The 23470-nt window shown below is 38.7% G+C and overlaps 1 protein-coding gene across 3 annotated transcripts in view; it reads right to left on the bottom strand.

Annotated features, from left to right (window-relative positions):
- The window catches only part of HMMR (hyaluronan mediated motility receptor), a 34784-nt gene extending 11458 nt beyond the window's left edge, over nucleotides 1-23326 (bottom strand). Inside the window, exons 1-12 of one of the 3 annotated variants that reach the window (XM_089335047.1) lie at nucleotides 22992-23115; nucleotides 21540-21601; nucleotides 15431-15529; nucleotides 14975-15054; nucleotides 13543-13587; nucleotides 10421-10609; nucleotides 7562-7648; nucleotides 7371-7488; nucleotides 5855-5929; nucleotides 5545-5720; nucleotides 4193-4341; nucleotides 952-1166 (exon numbers count right to left, since the gene is read on the bottom strand). In XM_089335047.1, the coding sequence (XP_089191173.1) occupies nucleotides 952-1166; nucleotides 4193-4341; nucleotides 5545-5720; nucleotides 5855-5929; nucleotides 7371-7468 (713 nt within the window). In that variant the 5' untranslated portion in view covers nucleotides 7469-7488; nucleotides 7562-7648; nucleotides 10421-10609; ... (3 more) ...; nucleotides 21540-21601; nucleotides 22992-23115. Of the gene's footprint in view, nucleotides 1-951; nucleotides 1167-4192; nucleotides 4342-5544; nucleotides 5721-5854; nucleotides 5930-7370; nucleotides 7489-7561; nucleotides 7649-10420; nucleotides 10610-13542; nucleotides 13588-14974; nucleotides 15055-15430; nucleotides 15530-21539; nucleotides 21602-22991 lie in introns of all 3 variants that reach the window. The other 2 variants (XM_089335046.1, XM_008255359.5) reach the window with 2 other exon arrangements.
- Between the last annotated feature and the right edge of the window lie 144 nt (nucleotides 23327-23470).

The following is a 23470-nucleotide window of genomic DNA, read 5'->3' as shown; positions in this document are numbered from 1 at the left end:
GGAAGCATAATGTGAAGGAAGTAATATGAAACTAGAGTTGCCAGGAGCCAGGAACTCAATCCGGGTCTCCCAGATAGATGACAATGACCAAACAACTTTAGCTATCAAGTGTCACCTCTGAGGGTACACAACATTAGGAAGCCTAAGCTGGAAATCAAACCCAGGAATTCTGATGTGGAATGTAAGAATTTAACCACTAGGTCAAATGCCTGTTTTGTTTTTTGATTGCTACCTCTGAAGAGTTTATGATCCCTCCAAACATATAACTTGCACTATGTAAAAGGATAGAGATAAAAAGTGGAATTGTTTTTTATTAAAGGGTCAGGTTCTTAGTTTTTAATTTTTTCTTAAACTCATTATTGTAATGTTATTGTTCAATAATTTCTAGAAAATATAGGAATGGTAAAGAGCACAAAACTTTGTTCATTTGCTTATTATAAGTCTTTTAAATTAAATCTCTGGCCTTAAATAAAGAGCAGAGGCAGTCATTTGGCAAAGACGTGGCTTAGGACAGCTAAATAGCACATTGAGTGACTGCTTCTGGTTGCAGCTTCCTGCTAGCGCACACCATAGAAGCCAGCGGGTGATGGCCTATGCACTTAGGTCCCTGTTACCCATGCAGGACAAAGGATTGAGATCCAGGATCTTAGTTTCAGCTCTAACTGTTGCAAGCATTTGGGAAATGTACCAGCAGATGGAAGATCTCTTTGTCTCTTTCAAAATGAAAAAAAAAAAAAAAAAATCAATAAAAAATAAAATTAAAGAAAGATTTTTTTAAAAAAGGACAACACTTTTAACTATGACATGTTTGGATACAGTTTTTGCATGTGCTTTACTTCTATGTCCATTAATTACCTGAAAAATAATTCCAACCCTCACAATAAAAATGTAATAGAATATACATTTTAAAAATCAAGTATTAAGTAAATATGAGGTCCTATTAATACAAACCCTTTTAGGTTTTCTTTTAAGAGTTTTAGTTCTGCATTTGAAGATTGTGCTTCTTCTTCCAACTGCTTGACTAGCTTTTCAGTTTGTTCTTCCTTTTGCTGTAACTTATCCAACTCATCCAGTGCTTGCTTTAATTGTTCCTCAAAGACATTCCTCTCTTTAATTGTTTGCTCTTGAAAAGAATGTATCAACTGCTGAAGATTAGACGATAATTCCTATATCCAAACAGATAACCATCAAAGGAATCTGAAATAACACTTTGAGGCTTTACTAAGATACAAAAAAGAAAAGACAATGAAGTCTGAAAACTAAATTCAAGTTACAAGGAAACTAATCTACAGATATCATAATTCTTCCTGGTTTATATCCTACATCTTATTAAGTTACTTCAAGCTTTTTTCTCTAAGGCACACCCATACACAAACACAAATACTTCTTTTAAAACTAAAATTATTCTTTTATCTGTTTTACAACTGCCATATATACATACCTTGATATACTTGTTTCATATGTAAAATGATATTTTAGTGTTAAATAAAATATTGTTATACACTATAAAAATTTTTAATCTTATATAAATACATCATCACCATTATTAAAACAATTCTATCATTACAAATGAAGTGAATATTTGCTGTGATTACTCCCACCCAAAACTCAGTTTTCCCACTACAGTGATGACAACTACTAGTTTGGTATATATATGCCTTCTGATTTTTGTCTATGTATATACTTTTTAAATATATACCTTTTAAAAATTTTATTTATTTATGTATTTGAAAGACAGAGTGACAGAAAAAAGGGATATAGAGACTGAGAGACAGAGATAACTATTTCATCCACTGACTGCAACAGCCAGGTCTGGGCAAGGCTAAAGCCAGGAGCCAAGAATTCTACTCTGCACTGCCTTATAAGTGTCAGTAGCTCAAGTACTTGGGGTATCTTCCACTGTGTTCCCAGGCACATAAGCAGGAAACTGGCTTGAAAAGGGAATAGCAGCCGGCGCCGTGGATCAATAGGCTAATCCTCCACCTAGCGGCGCCGGCACACCGGGTTCTAGTCCCGGTCGGGGCGCCGGATTCTGTCCCAGTTGCCCCTCTTCCAGGCCAGCTCTCTGCTATGGCCCGGGAGTGCAGTGGAGGATGGCCCAAGTGCTTGGGCCCTGCACCCCATGGGAGACCAGGAGAAGCACCCGGCTCCTGCCTTCGGATCAGTGCGGTGCGCCGGCTGCAGCGCGCCAGCCACGGCGGCCATTGGAGAGTGAACCAACGGCAAAGCAAGACCTTTCTCTGTCTCTCTCTCACTGTCCACTCTGCCTGTTAAAAAAAAAAAAAAAAAAAAAAAAAAAAAAGGGAATAGTTGGGACGTGAATTTACACTCTGATATGGGATGCCAGAGTCACAAGCAGGGGCTTAACCTGCTGTGCCACAATGTCATCTCTTATGCATATACTTTTATTTTTTTTTGGCCATAAATGATTTATACTCTGTGGATATGAAAATCACTTAGAAAAAAACATATAAAATAGATCCTTCCAGGTCAAAGCATACAGATGTACTTTATTTACATAGTTGTTACAGGTTGCCCAACAATACAGTTTTCACACTAGTGCATGTAAGAATCCACTGGCTCAACTCTTCCCAATGTTTTATATAATCAGATGTTTTAATTTGTGCCAATCTTGTAAGTGAAAAAAAATCATTTCCATTTCCTTGAACACTACTGAGGTGGAGCATCTTTTCATATTTACAGGTTATATGAATATTTGCTTCTGAAAATTATCTATTTCTTTCCTATAGCTGTGATTTTTAGACTATCTTGTTTTTTACTGAAATGTAAAATGTGGGGCCAGTGCTGTGGTATGGCTGATAAAGTTGCCACCTGCAGGGCCAACACCCCATATAGGCGAGGGTTTGAGTCCCAGCTTCTCCACTTCCAATCCAGCTCTCTACTATGGCCTGGGAAAGCAGGCCTAAGACTTTGGGCCCCTACACCGGCGTGGAAGACCCAGAAGAAGCTCCTGGCTCCTGGCTTCTGATTGGCCCAGCTCTGATGTTGCGGCCATTTGGGGAGTGAATCAGTGGATGGAGGACTTTCTCTCTCTCTCTCTGCCTCTCCATAACTCTCCTTTTGGAATAAATAAGTAAATCTTAAAAAAAAAAATGTAAAATGCTTTTTAGGTAATCTGCACTTGAAAAATTATTTTGTTTCTCCTGCAATCAGATACTCATTTATAGGATAACCGTAAACACCTACTTAAATTAACTAAATACATTCTGGGACTTTTTAAAAAATTGATTTCCGGCTGGCACTGGGGCTCACTAGGCTAATCTTCTGCCTGCGGCACCAGCACCCCAGGTTCTAGTCCCAGTTGGGGCGCCGGATTCTGTCCCGGCTGCTACTCTTCCAGTCCAGCTCTCTGCTGTGGCCTGGGAAGCCAGTGGAGGATGGCCCAGGTCCTTGGGCCCTGCACCTGCATGGGAGACCAGGAGGAAGCACCTGGCTCCTGGCTTCAGATCGGTGCGGCATGCTGGCCATAGCGGCCATTTGGGGGGTGAACCAATGGAAAAGGAAGACCTTTCTCTCTCTCTCTCTCTCTCTCTCTCTCTCTCTCTCTCTCACTGTCAAACTCTGCCTGTCAGAGGAAAAAAAAAAAAAAAAGATTTCCAGGTTGGTATTGTGGTACAGTGGGTTAAACCACTGCCTGCAACACTGGATCCGTTTGAGTCCTGGTTTGAGTTTGAGTGGATTTGAGTCATGGCTTCTCTGCTTGTGATCCAGTTACCTCCTAATGTACCTAGGAAAGCAGAAGAAGACACCCCAAATACTTGGGCCTCTGCACCTACATAGAAAATATAGATTGAGTTCCTGGTTCCTGGCTTTGGACTGCCCAGCCCTGACCATCATGGTCATTTGTGGAGTGAACTAAAGGATGGCAGGTTTCTCTCTCTGCCTCTCTGTCACTCTGCTTTTAGAATAAATGAAAATACATCTTTAAAAAAAAGATTTCTTGATTTTGATGCATTTGTTATTCAAAAATTTTTTAATTCATGAATGATCCTGTTGTGAACATATACTGAAGACTTGTGACTGAATCTTTAGTATGCAAATGATTACTTAGGATAAGATTAAAAATAGAATTGTTGGAACAAAGGTTATACACCATTTAAAGATTTTCTGATATATAGGGAAACTGATAACACGGAACAAGCACCGTTTTGTTTAATATTGTAAAAATTACCTTCTCTTGTTGCAGAAGTGAATTCACTTCTAATTCTTTTTGTTGTAGCTTTTCACATTCTTGTTTTTGAAGAATAAGTGTCTCTCTTAAATTTTGTATCTCAGCATTCAGCTTTTCATCCTTTTCTCTATTCCAGTTTATGAAGTCCTCTATAAAAAGCAAAAATGTTAAAAATACTGTAACTAGATATTAATGTTAATTTTGGGAAACCCATACTCCCATAATATTCAATTATACTGATTTTAGCATATACAGATAATGTTTCCATTTAAAAAAATATGAGGTTTCTATGATTACTATACTGTACATTATAAATCATAATAAAATTCCAAAATATAGATTTATATAGCTTTTTTTTTTACTGTTTTAACTTGTTAATCTAGAGAGAACAGATTTCACGTACTTCATAAATATGATTCTAAGTATCTAGTAATTTTAAATGGCCACCCAGTAGAGAAGTAAATAACTGCACAACTGTATATATTTTAACCAAGACAAGTAAATCACATACTAAATAAACTGCAAACAAATATAATAATAAAAAATTCTCAACTGGGGTCAGTGTTGTGGTACAGCAGGTTAAACAGCTGCTTGCAACACTGGCAGCCAAAATTGAAGTACCAGTTCAAATCCTGGCTCCTCCTCTTCAGATACAGCTCCATGGCTAACGAGCCTGGGAAAGCAGATGATGATCTGAGTGCTTTGGTCCCTGCCATAAACACCAGAGACCAGGATGAAGTTCCTGGCTCCTGGCCTAGGCCTAGACTAGACATGGCTATTGCAGCTATTTGGTGAGTGAACCAGTATATGGATGATTTCTTTCTCTCCCTATTTTGCTTTATTTTTCATTTTTTAATACGAATTTGTTTTTAAAGATTCATTTTTTATTTATTTTAAATAAATAAAATACAGAGCTACAGAGAGAGAGATCCTCTACCTGCTAGTTCACTCCTCAAATGGCTGCAATAGCCAGGGCTGGGCCATATCAAAGCCAGGAACTAAGAGCTTCCTCTGAGTCTCCCATGTGGGTGGCAGGAGCCCAAGCATCCAGGCCATCCTCCACTGCCTTCCCAGGCAGATCAGCAGAGAGTTGGATTGAAAGTGGAACAGCCGGGTCTCAAATCAGTGCCCATATAGGATACTGGTATCTCCGGTGGAGACTAGCCCCTCTCCTTGTCTTTCAAATAAACCAACAAACAAAAATATTAAAAAATTTTCAATTACAGAACAGTCTTTATATTATTTAGATAACTTTATTTAAAAAGCTATTGCAGTACCTCCTTTCTCAAGTATTATATATATCTTTAAAAAAAAGTGACTATAAAAAAAAGTAACTGTAAGCACCGTAATACCTTTTTCTTTTTCAAGCAGCTGACATTTAGCATTCAGGTCTTCTACTTGCTTAGACAAAACAACATTTTCCTCCAAAGACTGCGTAAGGCTTAAAATTTTGTGATTCTTCTCCTTCAAATTTTCTTCTAATTGGGCAATCTCTAGCTTATATTTTTCCACTTGATCTGATGCACAGCTATATTAAAGCAAATTATTGTGAAAAGCACATATCTTTAGCCACAGGAAAAACTAAGAGAATAAAGATGAAAACGATGTTTATCAGTATTCAACAAACTTTAAGATCCAACTTAAAGCTACTATTTATATTACCTAATTTCTTCGATGTATTCTAAGAGTTTTTCTGTTTCAGATTTTTCATCCATCTTTTCTTTCTCTATTGAAACACTAAAAAATGCACATGTTAATAATACTAGTTTATTTATTCAATAATTATATTAATACCATACACCAGTCATTTTTATAACAGGCAGGTGGACTCAATCCCAAACTCTCATTATTTTATGTGACCTTTCAAGCCGATACTTAACATGCAAAACAAAGACAGAAGATTGAACCTAAGCGAGAAACCTTTCCAAATGTATTCTCAAAAAGGACCTATGATGAAAACAATCACCATTTCCAACATTCCAAATACTAGAAATAATTATTTTTGGTAGCTTTCCTGGTTCTCCTTTCACCCAATATAATAAATATCATTTTGTGTACCATAAAGCTTTTGTCCCAGATTGCCTGGTAGTCAATTAGTTATATGTTTACCTCCTCCGTACGACCTGACTATAGAAATGGGCAAGAGACCAACTTAAATAGATCCTTCATAAAAGGAGATAAATGAGACACCATTTCACAATCACTAGAAAGGCCTCATAGATGGACAATACTAACTGCGATGTGAAGGAACAGGTAGAACTACTATATATTGCTGATGGGCGTATAAATAGTACAATCACTTCGTGTTTTTTGTTTTTTATCACTTTATAGATACACACCCTAAAAACCAGGAATTTATTCTTAGTAAAATATTTACCCAAGAGGAACAAAAATATATATTCACAAAGATGTATGTTCATAAGTCTTACCCAAAATATTCACAGACTGAAAACAACCCAATAATGACCAAAAGATGAATAGCAAGCAAATGGAAAAGGATTTATATAGTGGAATACTACTCAGAAATAGAGTTAAAGTTACAATGCAGACAACAACATGGATGAACACTGAAAAATCACATCAAACAAAAGAAACTACACACAGATTTTCTCTCTTATTCTATGATAAATGTCTCAAAAAAGGTACAACAAATTTGACTGAAGTCAAAATGTAGTCATAGAGGATAACATTACACAGGCCGTAGCAAGAAAGGGCATAAAGAAACTTTCTGAGGATGGATGTGTTCTCTGCCTCATTCAATTAGTAGTTAAACAGGTGTACACAATTTTCAAAAATCATGAAACTGAGTAATTATGAACTGCATATTCTACCACATGTAAACTAGAATTGTGAATTAATCACAGCTTCCTATACCAGTGTTTCTGAGTTTCAGTCTATCACTTTCCTAAAATTTCAAGAACGATTGTGAGACTTTTTCTGATCATTAATACATAATATATACAAAAGTAGTACGTTCATTCAACTTTTTGGCACACAATGTTTGGTGAGGATAAGGGCTCAATTATCACTTAAAAAAAAAGAACAGGGCAATTAGATGATGGCAGTGAAAAAAAAAAGTACTGAAGGAAGGGTAAAGCCTCAATAAGCAGTAACTTGCTCAGAGAGGCAAATCAAGAATTGGTTACACTTAGTAATTTGTTTCCTCTTAGTCACTTACAGTTTCCCCTCAAGCTGTGCTATTTTCCCCTGAGACTCTTCCAGATTCCTCTGCGTGGCCTGTAGCTTCATCTCCATGCCTTCTTGTTTAGCCACCATACTCTATACAATGGAGATAACTATTTTAGGAAACAAGAAATTATTCACATTTCAAGATTCAAATATAACAAACCTAACAAAAGTATCACTCACCTTCATCTTCATTTCTCTTTTGTTTCTAAGTTTCATCAACTCCAGACTTAGAATTCTCAGATTCTTCTGGTTACCATCTTCAGAAAACTAAGTAACAAATATAAAAAATTCAGAAATATTTTCTTCTAAGCCTTACATACACTCAGTTAAATACTAATAATTCTAACTATCATTGGAATTACTATTTACTTATGCAGTCTAAGCAACACCACAACTACTGATTGCACATTACAGAAGTCTCCCTTTATATGTGATTTTACTCTTTGTGGTTTCAGTTATCTGTGGTCATCAGTGGTCTGAAAAGATTAACTGGAAAATTCCAGAAATAAAAAATTTTAAAAGTTTAAAATGTTTTACCACAGTATACTGTTAAAATTATACTTTCATTAGTTGATTATTGGTCTCATACTTTTTTCTAATTTATAAATTAAACCATATTATAGGTAGGTATGTATAGCAAAAGTACAGTATATACATATGGTCCTTCATTTATTTATTTTTTTAAATATTTATTTTCCTCTACCTGGAAGGCACAACAAGAGAGAGAGACAAAGAGATATCTTCCATCTGCTGGCTCACTCCCCAAATTCTTATTATAATAGCCAGAAGTGGGCCAGGTTGACCCTAGGAGCCCAGAACTTCATCTAGGTCTCCCATGTGGATGGCAGGAACCCAAGTACTTGGGCCACCATCTGCTATCATCCAGGGTCCGCATTAGCAGGAAGCTGGATTGAAAGTGGAATAGCTGAAGCTTAAAATGACATTCCCATATGGAATGTGGGAGTCCCAAACAGTGGCTTACCTCTGTACCACAATTGTCTGCCTACCTATCCCATTTATGGTTACTTGACTCATTACTTTTTAAGTTAATGACAGGTTTATCTGGGCACAACCCTATTTTAGGTAAAGGAGAATGTGATTTCTAATGGTCCAACATGGGGACGGGGTGCTGGCATTGTAGCACAGTGCGAGAAGCTGCAGCTTACAATGCTGGCAATCCATGTTGGAGCACCAGCTCAAGTCCCAGTTACTCTGCTTCCCATGTGACTCTCTGCTAACATGGCTGGGAAAGCAGAGGATGATGGCACAAGTGGCTGGACACCTGTCATCCACTATGGGAGACCCAGAAAGATAGAGTTCTGGTCTCCTGGCTTCAGCCTGGCCCATCTCTAGCTGTTCTGGTCATTTGTGGAATGAACCAGAAGATGGAAGATCTCTGTCTCTCCCTTTCTCTGTCATCATGACTTTCAAATAAATAAATAAATCATAACAGTTCAACACGATTTGTTTCCACAATGGATTTATTAGATCATATCTCTTTTGCAAATCAAGGAGCGTCTGTTTAGGATTCAGCCTTGCTTATATTTCAGGTATCATGGAAAATCTTGAAATGTATCCCTTGTGGATAAGGGGGTATTATTATAATGCTGTCATTGTCTCTCCTTTTTCTTATGTAAACATTCTAGTTTATTTCTAAAATGTAGTTTGGATGCTTATTTACCTCTTTAAACTGGTAAGTCCCAGGCAAGGGTCTAAAAGCTGATTACAGAAGACTTTTGGAGATGTGGTGCTAACAAAATGAATCTGTGCCTGGTGTACTTTGAAGTATGCAGATTATAGGGTTCAACTCAAGCCTCCTAAATCAGAATCTCCCTGAGTGGGAACCAGGAATTTGCTCCCTTCCCTATTCTTTCTGTCCTTTCTTCTTTTTTTTCCTCTCTATTCTTTTTTTATTTATTTATTTTTTTGGACAGGCAGAGTTTGACAGTGAGAGAGAGAGAGAGAGAGAGGTTTTCCTTTTCCATTGGTTCACCCCCCAAATGGCCGCTACGGCCAGCGCACTGTGCTGATCTGAAGCCAGGAGCCAGGTGCTTCCCCTTGGTCTCCCATGCGGGTGCAGGGCCCAAGCACTTGGGCCATCCTCCACTGGCTTCCCAGGCCACAGCAGAGAGCTGGACTGGAAGAGGAGCAACGGGGACAGAATCCGGCACCCCAACTGGGACTAGAACCCAGGGTGCCGGCGTCGCAGGCAGAGGATTAGCCAAGTGAGCTGAGGTGCTGGCCTTTCCTCTTTATTCTTGATTCTAATGCAACTCTACTCCTTTTGTAGGTAAAGAACCCAGCACATTGCAGGCCCTGAATTCTAATTCTTAAAAACTGTTCTTTATATCTTCACTCTCCTCAGTATCAAGCACAATGACCATTTTAGGCTCTTTAAGATCTATTAGTATATTAATTTTGACAGTTTCTCCTTTGAATATATTGAGTCTACTGATTTATTTCATATTTCATTACCAAAATGTTTTCAGAGGGAAGTCTGTTATTATGATATCATTTACTTCCAATGAAGATGTATAAAGTGATTTCAAAATGTACAAAAGCAACTTGATTGTTTATAATTTCTTGTGTCCTAGACATAATAATAAAAAGCTATATAGTAGGGGCCGGCACTGTGGTGTAGTAGATTAAGCTGCCATCTGCCTAGGAAACCACTGGAAGATGGTCCAAGTCCTTGGCCCCTGCATCCACGTGGGAGATCCACAAGAAGCTCCAGGCGCTTCTGGCTTCGGCCTGGCTAAGCCCTAGCCAGTGCAGCTGTTTGGAGAGTGAACCATTAGGATAGAGGACCTCTCTCTTTCTGTCTCTCCCTCTGTCTCCGTAACTCTGCCTTTCAAATAAATAAAATAAATCTTAACAACAACAAAAGAAACAGCAATTTCTATCTGAGGCAACTTAATATGTAAGGTAAAACTAGTAAGAAAAAACAGAGGGCTTAAATAGAGGCTCAAGTTCTCAAACAACTGCAATAAGAACAATATTATTTATTCAATTTTGTGTGTTATCATGAGGTTCAAATACCTTAGATTTTAGTAGTTCATTAGTCCTGGTTAACTCAATAAGCTGTTTTTCCAGTGAAGCACTGTTTGCATAGAGAGATGTTTTTTCTCTGACTGCAGCATTCAGCTTTGCTTCTGTCTTGTCCAACTCAGTCTCCAGATCCTGGATCCGCTTGTCCTGAGCACCACGTTCCTGCAGGAGAACACGAATCTAGAAGAAAACATGGTGTTAAATAAATGACTCATTATTACAAAGCAAACAGAAATGAATGTAACTGATAACCAGTGTTAAAGCTTCTAGAGGGGCTGGTGCTGTGGTGTAGCGGGGAAAGTCGCCACCTGAAGTGCCAGCATTCCATAGGGGTGCTGGTTCGAAACCCAGCTGCTCTACTTCTGATCTAGTTCTCTGCTGTGGCCTGAGAAAGCAGAAGAAGATGGCTCAAGTCCTTGGGTCCCTGCACCCGCGTGGGAGACCCAGAAGAAGCTCTAGGCTTCTGGCTTCGGATGGGCATAGCTCCGTCATTGCGACCAAATGGGGAGTGCACCAGAGGATAGAAGACCTCTCTCTCTCTGCCTCTCCTCTCTCTGTATAACTCTTGACTTTCAAATAAATAAATAAATGTTAATAAAAAAAGCTTCTAAAAAACTTCTAACTTTGTTACTGTGCTCATATACTATTACCTAGTTGGATAATCATATTTACTTTATGATACTTAAGATCTATTCATTTTAAGAACAAAAAGATTTTAAGTGCCATAAACTTCCAAGTGCAATTAAACCATTACTTCCTTTTAACATATTTCTACTTGTAAGATTTCCTTTCCATAGTTTCAATTATGTAATTTGTATTAAGAGTTTTAAATGGGGGGTTGTTACTGTGGCATAGTAGATTAAGCCTTGACCTGCAGCTCTGGCATCCTATATTGGCATCAGTTTGAGTCCCGGTTGCTCTATTTTCCATCCAGCTCTCTGCTAATGGCCTGGGAAAGCCAGAGAGCTTGGACCTCTGCACCCGTGTGGGAGACCCAGAAGAAGTTCCTGGCTTCGGATAGGCCCAGCTTGGCGATTGTGGCCATTGGGAAGTGAACCAGCAGATGAAAGACCCCTCTCTCTGTCTCTCCCTTTCTCTGTAACTCTTCTTCTCAAATAAATAAATAAATCTCTTTACAAAAATAAAAGAATTTTTAAATGCTAACTATGTTTTTTATTTCAGAAAGGTAGAGCTGGGCTTCTAAGTAGAATGTGGTAAGCATCAGCAAACCATCCTTCCTAATGCTACTAAAGAAATTATAAAATAAAAAACATCAAATGCTAAAATAATAGGGAAAAAAGTCTTCTAATCTAAAATTCTATATCCGGTAAAGAAACTTATGCAAATTACCAATTTTAATCCTGGCACTGCTACTGACTCACCAGCTGTCCCACTGAGACTCAGTAGACACATCTATAAATATCAATCCCCATGTCACTGGCATGTATCCTCAACAATATATTAGAAAATGTTACTAAAACAAATATAAAGGATCAGAGCAAGGAAGCAGAAATCTGCAATTATTTGGCATTCTTAGTTCTAAACCAAAATGTCACTGTATTCAAATGGAGAGTTTTAATGTATCAAAGGAGTATGTCAATTAGCCTATTTGGTCAGCAATGGAAACCTAACTGGTAGATGCTACAAAATTCAGCATGGTATTTTCATCATTTTGCAGATTCAGAATATTTTACTGTATCTGCAGCTGACATCGATTAAAATAACCTTAAACAACAACAACAAAAAAAAAAACATTGGCAGAGAAGCAAAGTTGGCAGTGGACAGCTTAGCACAGCTTTGGGAAAAAAAATGGGTTCTTTAGGTCAGCCCTGCTATATAGAAATCATTGCCATGGAGGAAATGCACCATCTATCAAGGATGGTAACTGCTCAGCTTACCACATGTGGTTACTAAGCACTTCAAATGTGATTAATACAACTGAGTTGTTAATTTTGTTCAATCTTATTTATTTTAAAAATAGCCACATGGTAAGCAGCTATCATACTAGATAGCACAGCTCTAGGTTATTTCATCCTCAAAGTAGAAATATATTGCAGAGCTATGCATCAAGTAAGCATAAATTTATCATAATGCAACCATCTGCTAGGACTACATGCTCACCAAGCAATTCTCCACCTATGTTTTTTTCTTTTCTTTTTTTTTTTTAAGTTTATTTGACAGAGTTAGCCAGTGAGAGAGAGAGAGACAGAGAGAAAGGTCTTCCCTCCATTGGTTCACCCCTGAAATGGACTCCACGGCTGGAGCTACGGCAATCCGAAGCCAGGAGCCACAGCAGAGAGCTGGACTGGAAGAGGGGCAACCGGGACTATAATTCGGCACCCATATGGGATGCCGGCACCGCAGGCAGAGGATTAACCAAGTGAGCCACGGCACCAGCCCCCCAGATATGTTTTTTCAACATGCATTAGCACACAGCAAGAGCAGGTGCTATCAGTAGATACAAATATTTGATTCACACATTTAATTGTAATAAACTGATATATTTATCTTTAACTATCAGTTTTTCTTTTTTTTTTTTTTTTTTTTTTTTTTTTGATAGGCAGAGTGGATAGTGAGAGAGACAGAGAGAAAGGTCTTCCTTTTGCCATTGGTTCACCCTCCAGTGGCCGCCACGGCTGGCCGCACTTCGCTGATCCTAAGGCAGAAGCCAGGTGCTTCTCCTGGTCTCCCATGGGGTGCAGGGCCCAAGCACTTGGGCCATCCTCCACTGCCTTCCCGGGCCACAGTAGAGAGCTGGCCTGGAAGAGGGGCAACCGGGAAAGAATCTGGCACCCCGACCGGGACTAGAACCCGGTGTGCCGGCGCCGCTAGGTGGAGGATTAGCCTATTGAGCTGCGGTGCTGGCCTAACTATCAGTTTTTCACTAAGTGGGTTATCTTGACATAATAAGCTTGACTTTGCCAGCATACTACTACACTGACAGTTTGGATAGGCTCCAAAATATGGTAGCAAACCCAAGGCAAGTATTCTGTATATCATGTTTTCCTTACTACAAGACTCAAACTACAACAGAATTTCTATTTCTAAACTCTATGAAACTCTTTCCATTATATATAAAATTTGTTTTTCAGTAAGTTTAAAGCATTGCTTACCTCTTTTTCTAGTATCTTCAAATCTTTATCAGTCTTTTGAGACTTCTGTTTAAAAGAAAAAATACAAATTTAAGTGCTACAAATATCACAGCCAAATATGGAAAGATTAAGTGCTCCAAATAGCTAATTTCTATTTTAAATCGTACACTGAGCCTATGCCACACTTTATAGATCATTTTTCTGGCAAATGAAAGAAAGGTTCCTAAAATCTCAAAATATTTCAAGTTTAAGAGTTTAAGCAGGCCAGCATTGTGGTGTAGCAGATACAGCTGCTGCCTGTGATTCCAGTATCCCATTTGGTGCCAGTTTGTGTCCTAGCTGCTCCTTTTCCGATCCAGCTCTCTGCTATGGCCTGGGAAAGCAGTAGAGGATGGCCCAAGTCCTTGGGCCCCTACACTTATGAGGGAGACACGGAGGAGGCTCCTGGCTCCTGGCTCCGGATTGGCGCAGCCCCGGCCATTGCAGCCATCTGGAGAGTGAACCAGCGGATGAAAGACCTCTCTCTGTTTCTACCTCTCTCCGTAACTCTGTCTTTCAAATAAATAAAATAAATCTTTAAAAAAAATAAAACCAGAATTACATAACACTAAAAATTTAGATCTTCATTGGTATTGCCACATTTGAAGTGCTCATAGTCACATGCACTAATCATTTCCATATAAGACAACATAGCTGCATATTATAAAAAAAGACAGGTAATCACTAAAATGAATGAATAATTAAACTTAACCTTTAGCTTTGACTTTAAGTCTAAATCTTTTCTACATTACAGTATCTATTAATTTGTTCAACTTAACAAAGTATATCTTGCTTATGAACTAATAGAAACAGTAACAATAGACTAGTCTGTGAGTTCCACCATAAAGTGATTTAGAATTTAATCAACCACCAATCAACAACAGTTTTTAAGTAGCACTGGAATTTTTCCTGTTTTTTTTTTTTTTTCCCACTAATATTTATCCTTCATCATAAATAAACAAAAACAAAATAACTCAAATGATGGCAGCAAACCAAAGCATCACATAATTTTTTAAATGCTTTCTAAATAACCTAAATTTCATCCATATATAAAAATGACTAAGGGCACATTTAAAAACAGTATATTTAGTAATTACCTGGCAGAAATTTAAAACTTGCTACGTCATAACCTCTTTCATTAGTTTATAGACTTATAACTCTAATTTATATGCTGAACCTATCCTAAAAGGCTACAGTACAGGTTCAGTGTTCTGAATCTAAAAATCCAGAACTTTTTGAGGTTGATATGATGTCCCAAGTGGAAAATTCCACATTTGACTTCATGTGAGAAGCTGAAGACAAAACACAGGCACACTAAAAATACTGAATAATGTATATATGGAACAAAAAGAAAATTCATATTTAGACTTAGGTCCTATCCCAACATACTTGCTGGCATGTAAAAGTTCCTCACCTTTATTTCCGAAGTCTTAACTTTTCTAGCTGAAGCAGGTAAAGTAGTATCCTTGTCAACATTAAGATTTTGTTGCGATTCTACAGAAAAATGAATTGTACAGTTGTTTTATGTTTTTTAACCATATTCAAGACACAATTTCCAAATTTCTTATTCTAAGCACAATGAAGAAATAGTTATTCTTTTCCTGATTGCACATTTCCAAATGATTAGTTGCACAATATTTTTTAACATATCTAACACTTTTATAATTTTCCTAATATTTCCTGACATAAAAGTTGAAGTACCAAAAGGGAAACTACATTTCTATTTGACCATTTCATGAATCTACCATCAAAGAAAATTTAAATATAATTGTAAGTTTACATTTTGAGGAACATTATAGTATCTTCCAATTTAAATATTGTTATAACTTGTCAGGTCATATAACCAGTATTTTATTTTCAGATCTATTACCTTTTTGTCTTTTAAATCTTTGTGATTTCTGAAAGGATACTGGTCCTTTCAATACTTCTGAAGTTTTAACATCATAAGCTCCTGGAGATGGTGCACAACCTGGAGAAAACATAATATATGCCACTCAATGTAATTTATGAGCTTAAATTAAAACAGTTCAAGATAAAGTGAATATAAATGTAAAAATGTCATTAATAAACTGCCTCTCCAATTTTTAGATATAAAAATAGTATTCATGGGGCTGGTGCTGTAGTTTAGTGGATGCAGCTGCCGCCTGCACTGCTGGCATCCCATGTGGGCGCTGGTTCAGGTCCCAACTGCTCTACTTCCGATCCAGCTCTTCTTTGGCCTAGGGGAGCAGTGGAAGACGTTTCAAGTCCTTGGGCCCCTGCACATGCGTGGGAGACCTAGAGGAGGCTCCTAGCTTCGGACGGGTGCAGCCCCAGCCACTGTGACCATTTTGGGAGTAAACCAGGGGATAGAAGACCTCTCTCTCTCTCTCTGCCTCTGTTCTCTGTAACTCTGCCTTTCAAACAAATAAATAAATCTAAAAAAAAAAACCCATTTGATATTGTAAAGAAGCCCTCTTTTAAAAAAAAAAAAAAAAATCTTCCTCTCTTTATCAGCTGGGATAAAGGGAAAACAGGCAGTAAAGATTAAACACTAAAGAAAAATGCTAAATACAGTTTAATTAAATACAGAATAAAATACTAAAGACAGTTTGGGAAGCACAACATGTAATAAAAAACAAGTGGGCTTTGTTAAGGACGGAATATAAAAATATGTGATGTCAAGTATACTCAAAGAGAGTCATTGAGGCAATCATCATGGGATTACTAGAAACAAAGCAGTTAAAACTCAACTTTCACATTTAGCCTGAAACAAATATAGTGATAATTCATCTCTGGATAATATCAATACATCAGATCAATTTATGATTCTAAATGTACTTTCATATACAGAAGAAAAGCAACCATAGAAAGAACAAATAGAATTTTTTGAATACTTACTAAATGCCAGGTGTTAGGTTAAGTATTTTATAGATATTATTTTATTTAATTCTCATAAGAACCCTATGTAACAATTTACAAATAAGGAAGCTGAAGCTCAGGAAATTTGTAATCATGTTATTCAAACTGTGCTAAACTACATTTCTATGTTCTAGAAGTTTACACACTTCTTATATAACCTCACTTACACAGGTCCCAAATTTGAAGGCAATTCAGGGTGCTTACACATTTGAGATGGGGCCCTCACCACTTACAACAAGAAAAAACATTGCTAGTATTTTCAGCTGACTGGGAACCAAGAGAGTAAAACTACTCCATGAGAAGCTATTTACTTCAGTCTAGAATCTCATGCAAATAAATAGAAACACCAAGGAGCTGTGATGATGTGAAGGCAACCACTGATATCCTTGTTTGTCAAATGTCTCTTGGCTGGCATTAAAAAAAAAAAGTAGAGGTGAGCATTGTGGCAGAGCAGGTTAAGTGACTGGGATGCTTGCATCCCTTTTCAGAGTGTTTGGGATAAAGTCCCACCTTTGCCTCAGATCCAGCTTTCTGTTAATGTGCCTGGTAGGCACCATTGATAACCTAAGTACTTTGATTCCTGCCACCTATGTGAGAAACCTTGAAGTAGTTCCTGACTCCTGGCTTTCACCTAGAGCCCTAGCTGTTGCAGGTATGTGGGGGGGGAGGGGGTGAAATAGTGATGAAAGATCTATTTACCTCTCTCTCTGTTTTTCCCTGTCTGTCAGTCTTTCAGTTAATTAATAAACATTTCAACGAAATTAACTGAACATTTAAAAAAATCAAAAACTATTTTCAAAGTGAAACACAATTGAAAACAGCAGTGTTACACTCATTGTAGCAAAAGTTAGGTAATCAATATTTTATGGAATTTTTGTTTCAGTCTTTTTTTTTTCAAAGATTTTATTTATTTATTTGACAGGTAGAGTTACAGACAGTGAGAGAGAGAGAGACCAAAAGGTCCTCCCTCCGCTGGTTCACTCCCCAAATGGCCGCTACGGCTGGAGCTACGCCGATCTGAAGCCAGGAGCCAGGTACTTCTTCCTGGCCTCCCATGCAGGTGCAGGGGCCCAAGGACTTGGAAGATCTTCTACTGCTTTCCCAAGCCACAGCAGAGAGCTGGATTGGAAGAGGAGCAACCGGGACTAGAACCAGCGACCACATGGGATGCTGGCGCCGCAGGCGGAGGATTAACCTAGTGCACCATGGCGCTGGCCCTTTGTTTCAATCTTATCTATAAAAATACATGGGACATCCTCAAAAACTTCACAGATAATGCATATTATGAAAAAAACAGCACAGATTTCAAAATTTTACACCAAAATAAACTCACCTTTTAACTGTACATTTCCTTAACTTTTTTTTGAGTATTTATTTTACTTGAAAAGCAGAGAGACAGAGAAAGAGATCTTCTATCCACTGGTTCACTTCTCAAATGGCTACATGGGTCAGGGCTGGGCCAGGCTGAAGCCCGGAGTGAGGAACTCCATTTGGGTCTTATACATGGGTGTCAGAGGTCCAAGTACTTGAGTCATCTGTTGCTCTCTCAGGTACTTTAAAATCCTCTGGATTGGAAGCAGAGTAGCTAGGACTAGAACCAGTGCTCTGCTATGCGATGCCTGTGTCATAGGCAGAGGGTTAACCTACTATGCCACACACTGGTTCCTCCACAAACATTCTGAAGTACCACAGTATATGAGGGAGAAATATAAGTCATTTTTTACTCTGGGATATAGCTTTAAAAGTACTTCAGGGACTGGCGCTGCTGCATAGCGGGTGAAGCCCATCCCATAAGGACGCAGGTTTGAGTCCCAGCTGCTTCCCCGACAACTTCAGATCCAGCTCTCTGCTGTGGCCTGGGAAAGCAGCGGAAGACGGCCCAAGTGCTTGGGCCCCTGCACCCACGTGGGAGACCTGGAAGACGCTCCTGGCTCCGGGTTTCAGATCAGCGCAGTTCCAGCCATTGTGGCCAACTGGGTAGTGAACCGGCAGATGGAGGACCTCTCTCTCTCTCTGCCTCTCCTTCTCTCTGAGTAACTCCAACTTTCAAATATATAAATAATAAATTTTTTTTAAAGTACTTCAGTGTGCTTTCACCAGTTCTAAGCAAACCATGCAAATTCTTTTTAGGAAAGAGTTAAGTTTCCATTTTTCTATACAAAATGAAGATCATTTTTAAGTATGGACACAAGGACTCCAATCTTGGGAGCTTTCAAATCTAAATGCAGTCAATAAACAGTATAGGTAGTGGTTTTCCAAAAACAGAAGAATTTCAAAAGGAAGCACAGAATTCACTGGGCTAAGTTCAAAAACAGTATTAATCTTGGCTATTTCAAGATTACCAAACCTCACAAACTATTTATATTCTGGAGTAAGCAGTAGGGTCAGAGGGGTTTCCTAAAATCAGGCTAAGTGTGGCACATCTTTATTTAATCGAGACTGGGGTGAGAAGGTAAAAGGGAACACACTGTATTTTAAAGCAAATAGGAGACCTGGAGAAAACTGCCGCCACTTTCGGTAATTCTGCCTATTTAGAGGATGAAGGGGTTGCTCTGATGCACAGCCAATTGTTACTTTCCTTTGCTCTGTTCTTAGAGACGCTTCTGTGGAAAAATGTGAGAAGCACTGCTCTAGCCTCAGTAAGCAGCAAAAAAAAAAAAAAAAAAAAAAAAAGCAAAGCAAAACATGTTGAATTCTAGTATTCTAGTATGTCACAGGATCTACCTTATCAAAGAGAATAAAGATCAGCAAACGATGGTACAATGGATAGTGACTACTAACCGGTGTCATGCACATTGAGAAATATTAAGACCATACTTAAACAAATCTTCCCTCAATATTTCCAAAAGTCAAAAAATAGTTCTGGGGATATACATTCAAGAACTAGGTTAAATCCAGGCTGTATATATTTAGCAACACTGTGAGAATATGGTATATGCTATTTTTATGTTCTAGGTATTTTTCTTACTAACACTTAAAAATTTATTACATCATACATATGACTCATTAGGAATCCATTTGGGAGGGGAACATCAGATAAAAGAAACCAGCTGGCTTGAAGGATTATAAGCTTTCTGGGAGTAACTTATACCTTCAGCAAAAATCATCCAAAGCTAACATAGGAGTCAATATTTGCTTGCAAACAAAATATTTCACACATTAAATAAAAACTTCAAATTTCCAAACTGTATTTTCTTCTTCTTCCACTAGAACGGAAAACCAACCTTCCATTTTGCCTGGCTAACTCTCATTAATCCATCAGATTTTAGCCTAAATGGCACCTCTTCTAGTTTTATCTAATCCCCAAAACAGGCTATCTAATCCCCATAGCAGGCTATCCATATTGATCCTATGACAGAATTTCTCAGTTTTGTAATCATCTATTTATCAACCTTGCACATTAAACAAAACTGCTTGAAGTTAGGGAAATTTCAATCACCCCAATACTTGGCTCACAGATTCAGTTTAGCAGTATGGAAAATACATTAAAGTGTTGGAGATTTAAGATCAGTCATAGCTTTTTAATTTTATTTGCTTATTTGGTAAAGATTTGTTTATTTAAAAGTCACAGTTACAGAGAGAGAGAGGGAAAAACAAAGAGTGAAATATTCTATATGCTGGTTCACTCTCCAGATGGCCACAACAGGCTGGATTGGGCCTGGCTGAAGCCAGGAGCCAGAAGCTTCAATTGGGTCTCCCACATGGGTGCAGGGGACCAAATGCTTGGGCCATCTTCCACTGTTTTTCCCAGGTCATTAGCAGGGAGCTGGATTGGAAGTGGAGATGCATGAACATAAACTGGCACCCATATGGGACAGCAGTGTTGCAGGTGGTGGCTTCACCTGCTACGTCACAACTCCAGTCCTGATTTAATTTTTTAAATACTTTGAGTGGCAGGGAGATAAAGACACAGAGGAAAAGACAGACAAGACAAGAGAGCTCCTATCTGCTGGCTCATTCTTCAAATGTCTGTAAGCTGGGAACTAGGAACTGAATACAGATCTTCCAGCTGAGTGGCAGGAACCCAACTACCTGGGTCATCATTTGTTGCCGCTCAGGATCCATATTAACAGGAAGCTGTAATCAGGAGCAGAGCTTGGAACTAAATTCAAGTACTCTGACAAGGGATGCGGTCATTTTAATCCAGGTTAAAAACTTGTCATGGGAATAGTTTTTTAATCAGGTAGATCAGGGTTCAAAGTCAGCCTCTCAACAGACATCATTGAGGCTGGCATTGTGGTATGGTGGGTTAAGCAGTCACTTGTGGTGCCAATAAGTGCTAGTTTGACTCCTATCAGCTCTGCTTCCAATCCAGCTTCCTGCTAATGTGGCTTCCACCGCAGCAGATGAGATCCATGTGCTAACCACAAGGGAGACCTGGATGGAATTCCTGGCTCCTGGTTTTGGCCTGGCTGCTATTGTGGCCATTTGGGGGAGTGAACCAGCAAATGGAAGATCTCCCTCCCTCTCTCTCTGCCTTTCAGATAAATAAATCTAATTACAAAAACAACCAACCAACCAAACAAACAAAAAAAAACAGACATCACTATATGCCAAATACATTTAGACACAGGGAGAGAGAGGGAATAAGAACATAATAATCTCCCCTTTTCCAGTGTAACTTTAAAAAGCCCTGGAAAGTTACTTTTATTTTAAGCTCAGGTCCTTCAATCATGAAGCAGGAATAAAAAGTAGTACTTCATGGTATTGTGGGGATTTGTGGAATGAAATATCATCATAATGTCTGGCACATTTTGAGCCATTAAATAAGTAACTCTCATCATTCCCAAAACCGTGAACCTGAAATACTGTAGGATTGGTATTAATTCTACTTAAAACCACATCGGTGACAGAACTTGAGTTGGTTTTTTGACTATCTGGGAAATAACATGACCCCTGAATCCTTTAAGGAAGTAAGATTGTGCTGACCTACTTGCTCACTTGGGCTACTTTTGTGAGCAGAGCTGTGCACACTTCCAGTTGCAAGTTGGCTGAAAAAAATTACTAATGCAAAGAGTGACCATTAACTAGGATATAGTATAATGGATTGATCATAGGTGTTTAGCTCTACTACTTACTGGCTACTCAGTAGTTTTCTCATCTGTACAAGGAGCACAATATCAGTATTTTGTTGAACTGGCTGTTGAAAGGAATAAACAAGATCTGATACAGCTAACCTTAGCAGTCTCATACACAGCTAGCATCCACTAAATGATTTTTGCCTATAGCCACATCTAAGTCTCTCTGCTTCTTGTGCTTCTGTACTGCAGTGGTTAAAAGCAAGGAAGAATAGGGTGGGTTTTGTGTCACTTCGGGTTAAGCTGCTGCCTACAGTGCTGGCATCTTATATGGGCATCGATTCGAATCCTGGCTGCTCCACTTTCCATCAAGCTCCCTTCTAATGTGCCTGGGAAAAACAGTTGAGGATGACACCCAAATGGGAGACCTAGATGAAGCTCCTGGCTTCAGCCTGGCCCAGCCTTAGCCATTGCAGCCATCTGGGAAGTGAACCAGCGGATGGAAGACTTCTGTCTCTCCGTTTTTCCATATAACTCTGCCTTTCAAGTAAATAAAATAAGTCTTAAAAATAAATAAATAAAAGCAAGAAAGCATTCAGGTGTGATTTCATATCTCAGTTTTGACAAGTTGGTTGTTTAACAAATGGAGTAAATTTAAGTACCAGCGTTTTTATCATCAAAATAACAAATAGAATGCTATCCTAGAATCGTGGGGGAACTAAAAAAGAGCTGCTGATCAATGTAAATACTTAGTATGGCCCCTGAAGTACATGGTAATTGGTCAGTATTGACTGTCATTACTACATTTTTAGTGTTTTCAGTAAGTGGTACTGCTGTTACTTTAAACCAGTGAACGGTCTTTATCAACTTTAAATCGTTTGAAAAAAAAATATTAATTTCTAGTTAACAGATTCAATACATTTCATAAATACCACTGAACGAATATAATAATTTTCCCTCCCTCCTACTTTTTTCGTATTTTGATATAATATTTAAATTTACACTAAAGGGCTTAACTGTCCACCAAATAAAGTTCAAGAGTTAAAAAGAAAAAATAGTCTAGTTTAGTGGGACTATGGAAAGATGACCACTTCACCCCTATACAATAAATTTTAAAGTAAGCACAGATCATTAAAATCAATGTTTCTTCTTTAAAGTCCAAATGGACTATCTAAAAGAAATCCTCAGGGTCACACGAAAATACTCAGCTGTTGTAATCAGCGAGGACTTTCCGGTCTTGGCTAACAGCTACCAACGCCTCATCTCCATTCCCTCAGCTGACTCTGAATTCTCCTCAGAGCTGTCTTGACAGAATCGAGCAGGGTCTCCTCTCCGTACTCTACGCTTCGAGAGTGGTGCTTGCTTATGTGACAGATTCTTATACATAGCTGAGAAAAGTAAACTAAAGGAGCCCTATCCCAGCCTTGAATTCGCCTCCTCCTTGCCTCCCAGGTACAGAACCAAGAGGCAAAGGGAGGGTCTCTGCTTCCCCGTTCCTCCCCCAGTACGCACCGGAAGGGTCATTGAATCGTTTCAGAGGTGCCTTAGGAAAGGACATGCCGACAACCCGGTCCACAAACAGAACGCCACCGACACTCGCCGACAACTGACTTCAAATTCTTGCTGTCTTTTCGTTTAAAATTCAAACTTCCCCCTACATCCCCCGCCCACTACCTGCGTTAGCCAATTGGAATACTAAAACCGTGACTGGACCAATCCCCCATGGGAAACAAGAATGAGCATGCGTATTAGGTTCGTACTGCGTCCAATTAGGAAGCCTGTGCGTTTTCGTTACCAGCCAATAGCAGACTACTACTGTTTCCTGTCGTCTGCCCAGTCATTGATGGCATTACTGAATTGTAGTAGCAGCCTTTGCGCAAGCGCACTGAGAAGTTTGAGCGTGCATTCTGGCGTCACATAGGTGACAGTGTTGCGAGTTCCTTCCTCACTGATTCCGAGCGTATCCCAATGTTCTTTGGGTGGCAACGTTT

This window comes from Oryctolagus cuniculus, chromosome 6 (genome assembly GCF_051225735.1).
Source record: "Oryctolagus cuniculus isolate XC-2025 breed Fujian yellow rabbit chromosome 6, ASM5122573v1, whole genome shotgun sequence".
NCBI classification, from domain to species: Eukaryota; Metazoa; Chordata; class Mammalia; order Lagomorpha; family Leporidae; genus Oryctolagus; species Oryctolagus cuniculus.
This window is presented reverse-complemented; position numbering and strand designations above follow the sequence as displayed.